The following is a 12,229-nucleotide window of genomic DNA, read 5'->3' as shown; positions in this document are numbered from 1 at the left end:
CATATGTAGAAACAGCTCTCGTTCAATTTTACAGTCATTCATCATTTTAAAGGGCCCATTTAGAGGCCCCAGGTATCGCCTATGATACTTCAAAGAAACACATGAAAACCTTCAAGAAAATAGTGTGAGATGCATCATTTTATATCATAACAATGAAATAAACACTCTGAACAACAGTTGCATATCATATTATTTATTAAAAATCAATTATAACCACTAACCTGCATTTTGAAATGGAACATATTGGAATAAAAAAAATCGAAAAATCCATTCGTCGCAGATCAGATTCAAGTAGTTTGTAGAAGTCAAATTACACGCCTTCCGATCTTTAATCCGACACCCGAGCCTGTGTTAGACAGCATAACCAGCCAATATACAGGGTTTTCCAATAAGAGGTGTTATTTTGAATAGCCCGCTATTTCGGTAGATGTTACTTTTGAAGCTGTCATTTTTGACATTTGACAAGTAGAAACTACGCCATTAATAAAAATGGAACGATACACGCTTCAACAACGCATTGAAATTATTAAAATTCACTTGAGTGAATGAGTGATGAGGCCCATTTCCACCTCGGTGGCTTCGTCAACAAGCAAAATTGTCGCATCTGGGGCTCGGAAAACCCAAGAGTTATTGTTGAAAAGCCTCTCTATCCTCAACGTGACTGTTTAGTGCGGTTTATGGTCCGGCGGAGTCATTGGAACTTACTTTTTCGGAAATGAGGCTGGAGCAACAGTTACGGTGAATGAATTGCGCTATCGAGAGATGATTAATCATTTTTTATGGCCGGAATTGGATGGTATTGATCTGGACGTTTACTTTCAACAAGACGGCGCTTCGTGCCACACAAGCAACGAAACCATTGATTTTTTTACGATTAAATATCAAAATAACACCTCTTATTGGAAAATCCTGTATTTTTAACAAAAACCTAAAGTATCAAATATGATTCCGTAGGCCCGAAGAGCATATACCTAACAATTTCCCGATTTGGGCAAAAAAAAACGAAAAGGGGGGAAAGTATTAAGATGCGAAAGTGAATGGCTGAATAAATCGGGAGCGCCCAAAGAAGACATCGCACGACCAAGTGAATCAAATCCTTGAGCCAGGACATGTCAACAGTAAAAAAACATAAGAATATGTATGACTCGATAATATATGAACGTGAATGAAGCAAGGAATGTACGTCAGCCAGATGAGGGGAAACAGCGTGAATGAAGTCACGGCCAACGAAGATAAATGATTCATTGTAATAAATAGCTCTACTGGGGTTTGATATTATTAGTTTCTATTATTTTATCATAATACGTTTCCCGTCATAATAAGTGATAACGGATGCATTTATAACCATAAGATGGAAAAATCATTCTTTAATTGCATTTCTTACATAAATTGTACTTTTACATTTAATTTAGACACATCAAATATCAAAGCAACATCGCATCGTTCAGTGAAAAAGGTAGTGCGTTCTCGCAGGTCTTTTTTATAGAGGCCAAATAAATAAATAACATTATTATGTGTCCTGATCGCCCAAACCAACTCGTTGGCCTTGAAATGAAGGACGTCAAAAGTAGCATGTAACAAAATGGTTAATGATTTAATTTTCGTGCTCTTTTTATTTATTATTTAGTATTTACCTAAATATTTAAAAGCTATACCTAATGAAAACTTTTTTCCGATCGGATTAAAAGTAAATAATGTATCATTGGTATGACTCAAAAATACACACTTTGTAAATTTTTAATGCAAACAATACCTACAACAAATTATCAATTTTTAATTTTTGTTTGGGGAATTAGGAAAATGTTTCTAGTAAATAAAACTGAAAATGTACACTTTCAAATTCTTTATGCAATAAATACTGGAATATTAAGTACATATGTGGGTAAAACTAAAAAAACATTCGAAAATTCCATCGCTGGTTTTCAAACTGCACATATTAGACATTTCAAGTATGTACTCGTATTTCATCGAATTTAAAAGATTACAGTTTGAGATTTTATTTTCCTAGCTACCCGTATGAATTTACAATGAAATCATTTGTAATATTGCTTATATTACTAATTTACTAAGAGACGTTTAGCTCTGTTTTTAGTGTTAACCCTCGACCAGTCGCGTGGGGTCTTTAACCGTTTGGGTGCCAATCGTCGATTTTCGTCGATTCGTGTTTTAGCGAAGATTGCCGATCGTCGATTTGCGTCGATTGCGTCAGTCGTGTTCTGATTTGCGCGTACGTCTGTACGTAAAATTCTCATTTTTTCGAAACGCCTGGACTTCGGGATCCTCCTCCGCGTGATTCTAAACCAATATTCTTTAATAAAACACCGAAAAAATCATCGAAATCCTTGAAAATTCAACGAATTTATGGGGTTTTAAAAAAATATATAGGTAGTTTCATAAAAAATAATGTTTTTTTGGTGGCATTTTACAAGCAACTGTATGAATTTTTTTGGCACTCAAACGGTTAAAAGCCCAGGTTTTACAGAAATGCTAATTGTTTACATTTTAATTGTTCCCATTGATTTCTTACTTTAAGTAGCTTCCTAAAAGGAACTATACTTGACGCTAGCGCCACCGAAATTTAGTCTGCGCATGTGCGCTGTGAGATACAGACGTGTGTTTCGGCGTGAGGCTCTGAGGGACCCCGCGCGACGAGTGACGTAAGTAAAATTGCACTCGTGCGTTGTTTTTTTTTTCTTGTTAAAGTTTATTTTACAATTCTGTTTTTTTCTTTTAGATTACTTTTTTATAACGCGAGACAAAATCAACAAATTTTGAGATGGTTAGAAGAGGAAATTGTTGAAGAAGTTGGTGGTGAAGAGGATGAAGATGAGAATGTGGATAACCCTGACAAAATTAGTGAGCACGACACAAAGTCAGAGCAAGAATGCGATGATGATCTTCCCCAAGACGAGCTTCCATAAATTATGAGTTTTTATAATAAAACCAAAGGGGGCGTTGACGTAGTGGACAAGCTTATTGGTACCTACTCTGTTGCGCGAGTTTGCCGACGATGGCCACTGCGTCTGTCATTAATTTTTTGGATGTTGGTGAACTCAATGTACATATAATACTGGACACGGCCAATCATATAAACAATATGCAGCGTAAAATTTACTTGAAATCATTGGCATTTGCACTATGTGCACCTCAATTGCAACTTGCAACCACGAGCAACTATTTTGTCTTTGCCACGTGAATTCAAACAGTGCATAAGACGGTTTACACCTCCCCTTCAAGATCAGCCACCTAATGATAATAATGAGCTCGTACCAATGAGAAAGCTCTGTATTCACTGTCCAAGATAAACAGACAGAAAATTTAAATCTATTTGTCATTTTTGTAAGGGCAACATTTGTCCGATTCATACCAAAACTATATGCAATGACTGCGTTCTAAGAGAAAACTAAGACTAATTAGATTAGGAAAAGTTTATATGTTTTTTGTTGATTTCTTTTTTGTTGAAATAGTAAGTCTATATTGAACTGAAATAGTTATAAATTATGTATAAATTGTTAAGATTTGTTTAAAAAGTTTACTATTAAAATAAGTATGATTCAAAATTATAAAAAATGTGCGTTCTTGATTTTTTGGTTTTCATATTAAAAACAAATATCTAATTTTTAATTATTTTTTTTATTTCAATGCAGCCCCTATCACCTGACTATAATCAGTCAAAATAAAATATTTGCTATAGCAACAATTTTATCATATTTATTTTTGGGGTCATTAGCGACCCCGCGCGACGGGTGGAGGGTTAAGGACATTATAATATACGAAACTAATAATGTCCTAACAATTTCTTTTTGTGTAATATTTTCACTATACACGGTGTCCGGAAACTCGTAGTACAAGCGGGAAACTGGAGAACCTACACCACATGGGGAACCCAAAAAAACATAAAGTTTTTTGATTTGAGCATTTTCAAAAAAAAAAAAAAACCAAAAAAAAAATATTTTTCGGCTATTTTAGGGTTAAAGTTTTTTCTGGTGTTTAGGGTTGAATAACAGATGTTTTAACCCTGCAAAGCAGAAATATTTTATGATTACACCGGGTTAAATGAAGGGTGATTTCAAAATAATGCTTCAAATCCGAGTTTCTTCATTTGTTTTACTTTCAAATAGTTTTAATTAGTTGGGTACTTTGATCTTCAGTAATAATTTATAAGAATTTGATTAAAAAAAAAAAAAATAAAAAAATCAACTTCAAACTCGATTTACTCGATAACGAAAGCTCAAATAAAAAAAAATATACTACAAAATCGACTCCAAATGTGATGTAGATTCACCAGTTTCCCGCTTGTACTACGAGTTTCCGGACACCCTGTATAAGGTAATTTCGTATAAAATTCTGGTTGATTTTCTCCACAGTTGGGAGATTTCGCTCAGAGATTATAATAATTATGATGTAGTATTTAGGAATGCTGTGTGGAGTCTTTTTAAATGAAGGCTGGTGAAACTGGTTCTTGAAGAAACCAAAAATTGAAGAAAAATACTTAATAGACGAAACATTCCACACCCGACCTGTCTGTTGGCACAAGAAACTACCCAATCTCACACGGATAATAGGCCAACCGTGTAGAAATCGAGCAACTAAGAAGGAAACACCTATAGGTAAATAGGCAAATCATTTCACAGTCGATCTTGTTGCGCACAAGAAACGACCCGATCTCATACGGATAATACCAACCGTGTAGGTACACGTGTGGGGCAAGCGGTTGTCAAGCCTTCTGACATGGTTAAAAGCTCCAAGGGGGCAGTGAAGGGCGAAAATCCTAATGAATTCAATTAAGTCATAGGTATCATTGCAATAATCTTACACGTGAACCGTTAAATTAGTGATTAGGTATTTTTGATGGATTAATAGTATTTTTTGTTTTGATAATTTTTTTTCAAAAATCCTTATAGAAATGTATAAATAATACCTAGAGAATAGATTTCTATAACTTCAAATTTAGAAAGATAACATTCCCGGGTTACAAATAATAATCTCAAAATGTTTAAAATCCACAATCATTATAAGTGGAAAATTTCGCTTGTGCAATAATGGAGGACTATATTAGCAGAAGATCGAACCCGCACCGATAGCTAACACGTTATCAACCATACTGCAAAACGCGTCGTGGTGAGCTTCCCCTTGCAAATGTCATTTAACTTTCACTAATAAATTTTTTTTTAAAGTTGCGATGGACAAGATAAGGTTGGGAACCTCCGCTATAGTCGAATCCTTCAGTAGGTAGTAGATTTTCCGAAAAATTCAGACGAATACCTTCACAAGTTTGGTTTAAGCTCTGAATCATAAAATTTAGGGAAAACAACTCCAATGCTGTCTTAAATATTGTTACTATGAATGATTACTGTGTTAGAAAGATACTTTAAAAGAGAACATTATTTATCTAGTTTGTGTTAGGAAAGCGTTTAAACAATTTTTATTTTCCCCAATAAAGCGAAGCAATTAATAACAGTTCCGAGTACATAACGGTTAATTAAGTTCTTGCTCGTCCATGCGTAATTTGGAAACATTTTAACTATACAGTAGTAAATCTGTGTGACCTAGTAAAAAGAACTCTCGAACTATGTATGAGCGCTGGCGTAATGAAATCTTTAGAGCTTTTCTGTTTGAATTAACAATTCCATCACGCTCTTTGAATGAAATGAATATGATATATCAACCCAAGAAGATTTAATGAAAATCTTTCTGGATAAAGCTTTTCACTTTCCAGCGATCGATATCACATACGCCGAGGTGGTGTTGGTTAGTAGGTAGTTGGTATCAGAACAAAGAAACATTAATTCTATTGAACAAAGCACGTTACCATTTTTTGAACGGAGTAATAATTTCGAACAAAAATAATGTATCAAAATTTGCCATCCTAAACAAAAGGGGCATTTTAATTAATAATTCAAAATGGCGGCGAAATTAAAACACTTGTTTGAAATGAGTAGTTTAATTAAAAGCACACGCCTAACGGAAGGATACCCTCTTTCCACCCCTTTTCCATTTCCCCGCCTTTCCCCCTCCGCCATTTCCAATTTCAGCCCCACTCTCCCCTTTTAAAAGGTTAACCAACCCCCCTTCCCCGATACCCCACCCCTCTACCCAACGGGAGGAATGGCAACACAGAGAGGAAACTTTCCGGAGAACAATAAATTTATATGGGAAAAATTGAAATGTTTTGCATAACTCACTGCATTATTAAGTTTGTTGGTATCTTTATAAGAATAAGCATATTATATCGCAAACGAAGTATCTATCTCATTTAATTTAAATGTGTAACAAAAATTATGAAATTGCATACAGTACATAATAAGTTCGAAAGCAACTTGATCCATAAAAGAAATGTGCATGGTACCCAAGAACATGATGATTTTTATGTCGTCATAAGTAGTCACAGGTAAAAATATGATAAAAAATTACGCCTTTAGGGTAGTAACACAAGTATCAAAAGTATTAGTAGTACCTACATCCCACATAATATATTTCTTTAAAACACTGTAGCAAACCAAAACTAAGAAAAATATTAAGCGATAAAAATGGTAAAATGATGCGTATTTATTTATTTTTCACAGAAGACTTTGCGGTTTAGTGGTTTTGCCTTTATCTAGATCACGTGCGTTTAAAAAAATACAAGTTCTCCGTTCTAAGTTTGAATAAAATAAATCCCTCAATTTCACTTTGTATTCTGAAAATATCAAGACTGGATGTTTACGATTTGGATCTTCCCAGAAAGTAGGATCACCCTAATGAAGGCAGCCCCGCATGGGGGTTCACCCGCGCCACCCACGTCATGCACCCTCCCCGGGTGGATTGGGTGGAGACTGTGGAGTGGGTGGTGTGGGTGGGTGTATGGCAGCCCACCCAGCGCCCCCGCACCGCCCCATCCCGCCTACCCCTCTGGACCCCTCGCGCAGCATAACTACGAAAACCGTTTTCACGGTTGCATAGGCAACTCATTTATTGCCTCTGTTACTTGAGCAGAATAGAATGGACGAGTTCTGATGAGAAGTACGAAATACTGAACTTAATGATCGGATATCATACGGACGAAATCGGATAAAATTCATTCAAGTTTTATTTCGGGAATTTGCGAAGCACGCACCCTTTCCGTCCGGATTAACCGAAATCCTTTTGTTTCAACTAAGAGGGGTTTATTGGCACTTTGCTGAATACAGGTTTCACTGTTCTCCCCACACCATAGGGGAGATAATTATTTAACAATTCAATTAAATATGCAAGGGGATTTGCGGACTTATCATATTTTTTACTGCCTATAAATGTTTAATTCAATTAATTTTCGAATTATATAAATTATTATACGCTCATTACCACTAATATTGGAATTTATCCGTTTGTTTCTGAATTCCAACAGATCATTTGTATTTTTCAACTCCAAATCGGCAACCCTATTCTTTGAAACAAAATTAATTACCTTTGTTTCTGAACTTCCCGACAAGTTTGACGCCAGCCTGCATTCAGACAATCTTCTTGAATACAAGCAATTTCGTCGAGATGTTGAATTAACTGTCTTTCAATCCTTTCGACGTCATTGCGGCAGGTGGAATATCTACATCAATCAAAGTGTATTGTCTCATGTTGCACGATAATCCCGTTAAATGGATATTGAACGCTCAATTAATAAATATATGTAGGACACATCCGTTTAATCAGGAACAGAGCCAAAGAAAACATTCAGAATGATCGAAAATTGTTTTAAAGGAAAACCACATGAAATCGATCTCATATCACTTATATAGGTACTTTTAATGTCAGTGGCGACAATGGCATACAAAACTATTTTCATGACAAATCCGTCGTATTTTGTACTGTAGTCAACTCTAAGAACCAAACGTGGTTTTCTGAATATTGTAAATTGATCGATCAGTGACATTTTCGGTTTGTTTATAAAAAAATTTCAACATGGTATGATCCTTAAGTTCTTAGTTACAATGCAACTATGTACCGTTCTTTGGTGTGGATTGAATCAAAGCTATCACAGCCAAAGCCAGGACACAAATTCGCCTGCTATTTATATGTATAAGATCTTCCAATATAAAAAATACAAGAGCAAGTGAATCCAGTGACTTTTAATAATCCCGTGCGATATTTCTGAAGATTGTAAATCGATCCAATCAATGATAATATTTTCGGCTCCTTTACCAATATTTTTAATAATGTTTTGATGCTTTAGTTCGCAGCGTTCTTTGCTGTATCTAAGAACTGTTATTTGAAATGGATTGAATGAAAACCATCACAACCAAGTGCAGGACACACATTGGCATGCTAGCTACATAAAATTCGTCATTTGCAGGCCAACTTAACACATGGCCATAGTACTTTTTTTTCATTGAATACGTCTTGAATTTTTCGATTAAAAAAAGTTTGGGCTAATCGTTGGCTAAAGAAAATGGAATAATACCTAGTACAAGTAAATCAACATTTTCGTCATGTCTTTTTGATTGAGTTTAACAGAGGATTTAAGACATCGGAGGCCGTTACTGATTTGAGTAAGTAATGAGAGCGGTATCGATCTGCTAACATTGCACAAGCAGCTATCAAGAGCTCGGTTGGGGGATAATTCTAGATCTCTTCCATTATCTCTCTCATCTTGCCGCATACGGTTTTCCTAATTACGATGCTGCTCTTCAAATTTGTTTTTTCCTCAATTGGTTAGAGTGCGGCGGTTAAGTGGCAAGGATGAATAAAATTTAAATTTGAAATAATTATTATCACATTCTTCACAGAGAACATCGACCGAAGCCCAAATAACATATCGTTCTGCATCAATTTATAGAACTTTTTATAGTATATTCGTTCGTCTCATAATTTTCTTGGTAAAATCGAAATTATTTTGAAAGATTCTTGCTTATGTGGTGGTGCACTGTATTATAAGGTCTACCGCAAGGTAAGATGAAACTGCGGGCGGGTGTTTTTAAAAAAATTTCTAACCGATTTGAACCGTGCACTTTTTAAAATACTTTACCCGTACCTTCGATTCCATTCTGCATTATTTATACTGATCGAAATGCTCAAATTCGTTAACTCCATAAGCAGGCGAAGGGGCAATAAATCATTTAAATTCCATTGTTTTAACCCCTTTGGGACAGGCAATTATAGCTAGGCACCACCCTGCCAGTGATGGCGGGTAAAGGAAAGAGAAGGTAAAAGAAAATGGACTTTGGTTCGAATATTGTTTTTATCTTAAAATAAGGACCTATTTAATTCAATGTATTTACAACCGTGGTAATAAACCGATTAACCTTAATATTATAAATAAATACAATGGTTGTTTTTGCACCCATCAATTTATACTACTTCTCCAAATATCAATCTAAAAACGTAAATATGTATATCGTTTCTATTAAGAAGATTTATTTAAACATTACTAAATGGGGTACAGAGCAGGCGCAGTTTAAAATACAATATTACAATACATATATCATATCGTTAACAGCACAAAATTATAATCAAAATAAAAAAGTCAATCGACATTTAAAATATATGTTAGCACAACCGCTTATAAGGATTGGGCGACTGTTTACTTTTTATCAATGAAAAATTAAAATCGTATAAATATACCCACGAAGGCATTCATAAAATTAGCATCTTCTTGTAAGAATGAAACAACAAAGTAAGTCCTTTTAAATTTCAAAGACGAATGAAACAGTAATTGGTACATGAATGACAACCATTGATAGATTGATAGTGTTTTGAGTGTTGACAGTTGGAATAACAAAGCCAGCTCAATCAAATAACGCGCAAGCTTTTTTGGTTTGTTTGTAAACAACGTTAGCTTCAGTGAATGGCGCGAGTCGTTAGTAGTTGTTGTCAACAATAGGCCGGTCTTTTTATCACCGCGCCGGCTGCCATTATCAATGTCAATGAGCTAAACTGAAATGCGCGAGTAAATATTACTCACGCCCACATGGCCGCCCGCTACCATAGACAGTCTTCTAGCTTTCAGTGCGATTGCATTATTTTATTCAGTGCCAAAAGATTATTACTTGTCGTTACGAAGTTCGGCCTTTATTTAGGTGGTCTGGTAGGTTTGGTGGGCAGTAGGTATAGGTCCACCCGGCCCGCACTCTGGGTAGGTACGGGTATACGTGGACAATAACATTATTTCCTTTGTTTTAGAAATCCACGTGTTCCACTGGTAGCGGGTAGCGGCTAGAGGCAGCGGGCTCCGGATGGAATAGCAAACTGTTTTTTTACGCCAAATGCTTCCTCGAGACGGATAACGAACATGCTTACACAATGTTTACATTAAATGCTAATGACTTCGTGTCATAATACTGTCACGGATCATCCATTCGGCGAATGGATTTTATCGCTTATTTCCTCTGGTTAAAATCTCTTTATTTTTCTTGTGGCAAGTCATGCCTGTATTTTCACAATATTTGGGTGATTCGTTCGATGCAGTAGTTATGCGAGTCGAGTTTGAAACGAAAGAGAACGGTTTAGATTGTTCGAAGGTGGCTTCCACAAGACCGCCTTGAAAATGGACGCCGCAACACTTTCGAAAAATTCAAGAACAGCGCGGCAGCCTTCGGCGTGCTTGGAGCTCGCACCACAAAGGATTGCTTCTAGGTCGGAAGGAATAAAGAAGGACATGGACATACCGTCGGCGATGGCGCAGATGTAGCGAGTTGAAGCTGGTGGGGCTGGTGGAGCGAGTCCACCCCGGCGGAGTACCACCAGTGGGGAGGGTCTCCCGGAGCCGCTCGCAGGCCCCCCATACCCAGCCTGTAGTCGTAGGCTGCGGGCGGAGAAGCCGCCATCTTGTAGCTGAAGAGCTGGTGTGCCGCGTTGGCTGCCGAGCGGGCGGCGTCCTCCTGCTGGGCCAGCAGGGCCTGCTGCTGCAGCTGCTCGCCCCCTGCCCACCACGAGTTGTCCTCTCGCCCGCCCCACGAGCCTCTGCCTGCCTCGGACATGGCGAGGAGTTACACTTGCAAGTCTTAGACGATCGCGCGCATCTCACTCCCTGGCGCGCAAAGCTCTCGGTCTATCCTTCCTAGTTCTTAGGGTGCTCTGCTAGTCTGCTCCGCTTTGACTCGAGAAGCAAGCAAACAGACCGGCACTCACACTTGACAGATAATCAGACACAGAGACAATTCACTCGCGGTCATCTCCACTGTAAATATCGCGCGCTACTATCAAATACCATATTCCGCGAAAATAACTCGTCTATCGAACGTTAGACAGAAAACACGAGTAAATGCGGAGCTGTAAACAGAGCGACCCGCGTCAGAGTGCTATGAACAAGTCTACAATCTACAAGACCGGAGAGCGGCAACGTCGCACTTTCGGGACGCGGTGTGATCGTACGGCACGGTGTACGCTGGCGCCCCCTGCGCTGCGCGGGACGGCGGGACCCGAGGGGAGCCGAGCGCGCCCGAAGGCTGCCGAGGCCCAAGCGGCCGGTCAATAAGGAGCCGCTCACCCCCCCCACCCCCTCTCCCTCGCCCACCCTCCCGCCGCCTCGCCTGCCCGTGTCTGCCCCCATGCTCCACCAACTTTATTAATAGCGTTGCCGTTTTAATAATATATTGATATTTGAATAATAAATTCATACTTATTCTATCGAAAATAACTAGCACGTTTAAACACTTTTTCAAAACAACAAATGTCCGAAAGATTTAAATAATATTGAAAGCTTCTTAGAAGTAAGAAAGCTCTCGCAGTCTGCTTTGTTCTAGTGGGCCAAAAATATTTAAATTCTTTTCTTTAGTTCCTCAATTGCACCAAAAGCTCAGAGATAAAAAGAACTTACGAAAACAAGTTTTTTTTTCGCTTTAATCGTCATAAATAATGTTTGGCCTTGGAAAAGAATTTGACTTTTGTAAGCTGTTTGAAATAGCGACGCCATGACAAGAATGCATTTGGGAAAATATGTATCGCAAATTATATAATGTATCCGTTAAAAAAATACTAAAAATGTATTGAATAGGTACTTCAGAATGTAGAATGACCTTTAAAGTGTATTTTATTTCGTGGAGAATCTAACTAACTAACCAACACGCCGTTTCCGCAGCGGTAGGCAGAGGACCGACCGCCTTACAACAGAACTCTGCTTGGTACACACTCCTTGCCTCATTCACATTCATACATCATCTCATACATACCCTTCTATTATTCTGACTCTTGACATGGCCCGACTCAAGTATCTGATTCACTTGTTCGTGCCATGTCTTCCTCAGGCATCCCCAATTTCTTCTACCATTCACATTCGCGT

General features: G+C 37.7%; 1 protein-coding gene across 2 annotated transcripts in view; it reads right to left on the bottom strand.

The window, feature by feature from the left end:
- LOC149423726 (uncharacterized) overlaps positions 1-11,330 on the bottom strand; it is a 34,071-nt gene extending 22,741 nt beyond the window's left edge. Inside the window, exon 1 of one of the 2 annotated variants that reach the window (XM_089631779.1) lies at positions 10,617-11,330. In XM_089631779.1, coding sequence (XP_089487905.1) covers positions 10,617-10,928 — 312 coding nt within the window. In that variant the 5' untranslated portion in view covers positions 10,929-11,330. The remainder of the gene's footprint in view (positions 1-10,616) is intronic. The other variant, XM_089631778.1, reaches the window with a different exon arrangement.
- Between the last annotated feature and the right edge of the window lie 899 nt (positions 11,331-12,229).

The sequence above is a fragment of the Hesperophylax consimilis genome, chromosome 5 (assembly GCF_061612785.1).
Source record: "Hesperophylax consimilis isolate HC1 chromosome 5, BYU_Hcon_1.0, whole genome shotgun sequence".
Lineage (NCBI taxonomy): Eukaryota > Metazoa > Arthropoda > Insecta > Trichoptera > Limnephilidae > Hesperophylax > Hesperophylax consimilis.
The sequence above is the reverse complement of the archived record's forward strand: the minus strand, read 5'-3'. Positions and strand labels throughout refer to the sequence as shown.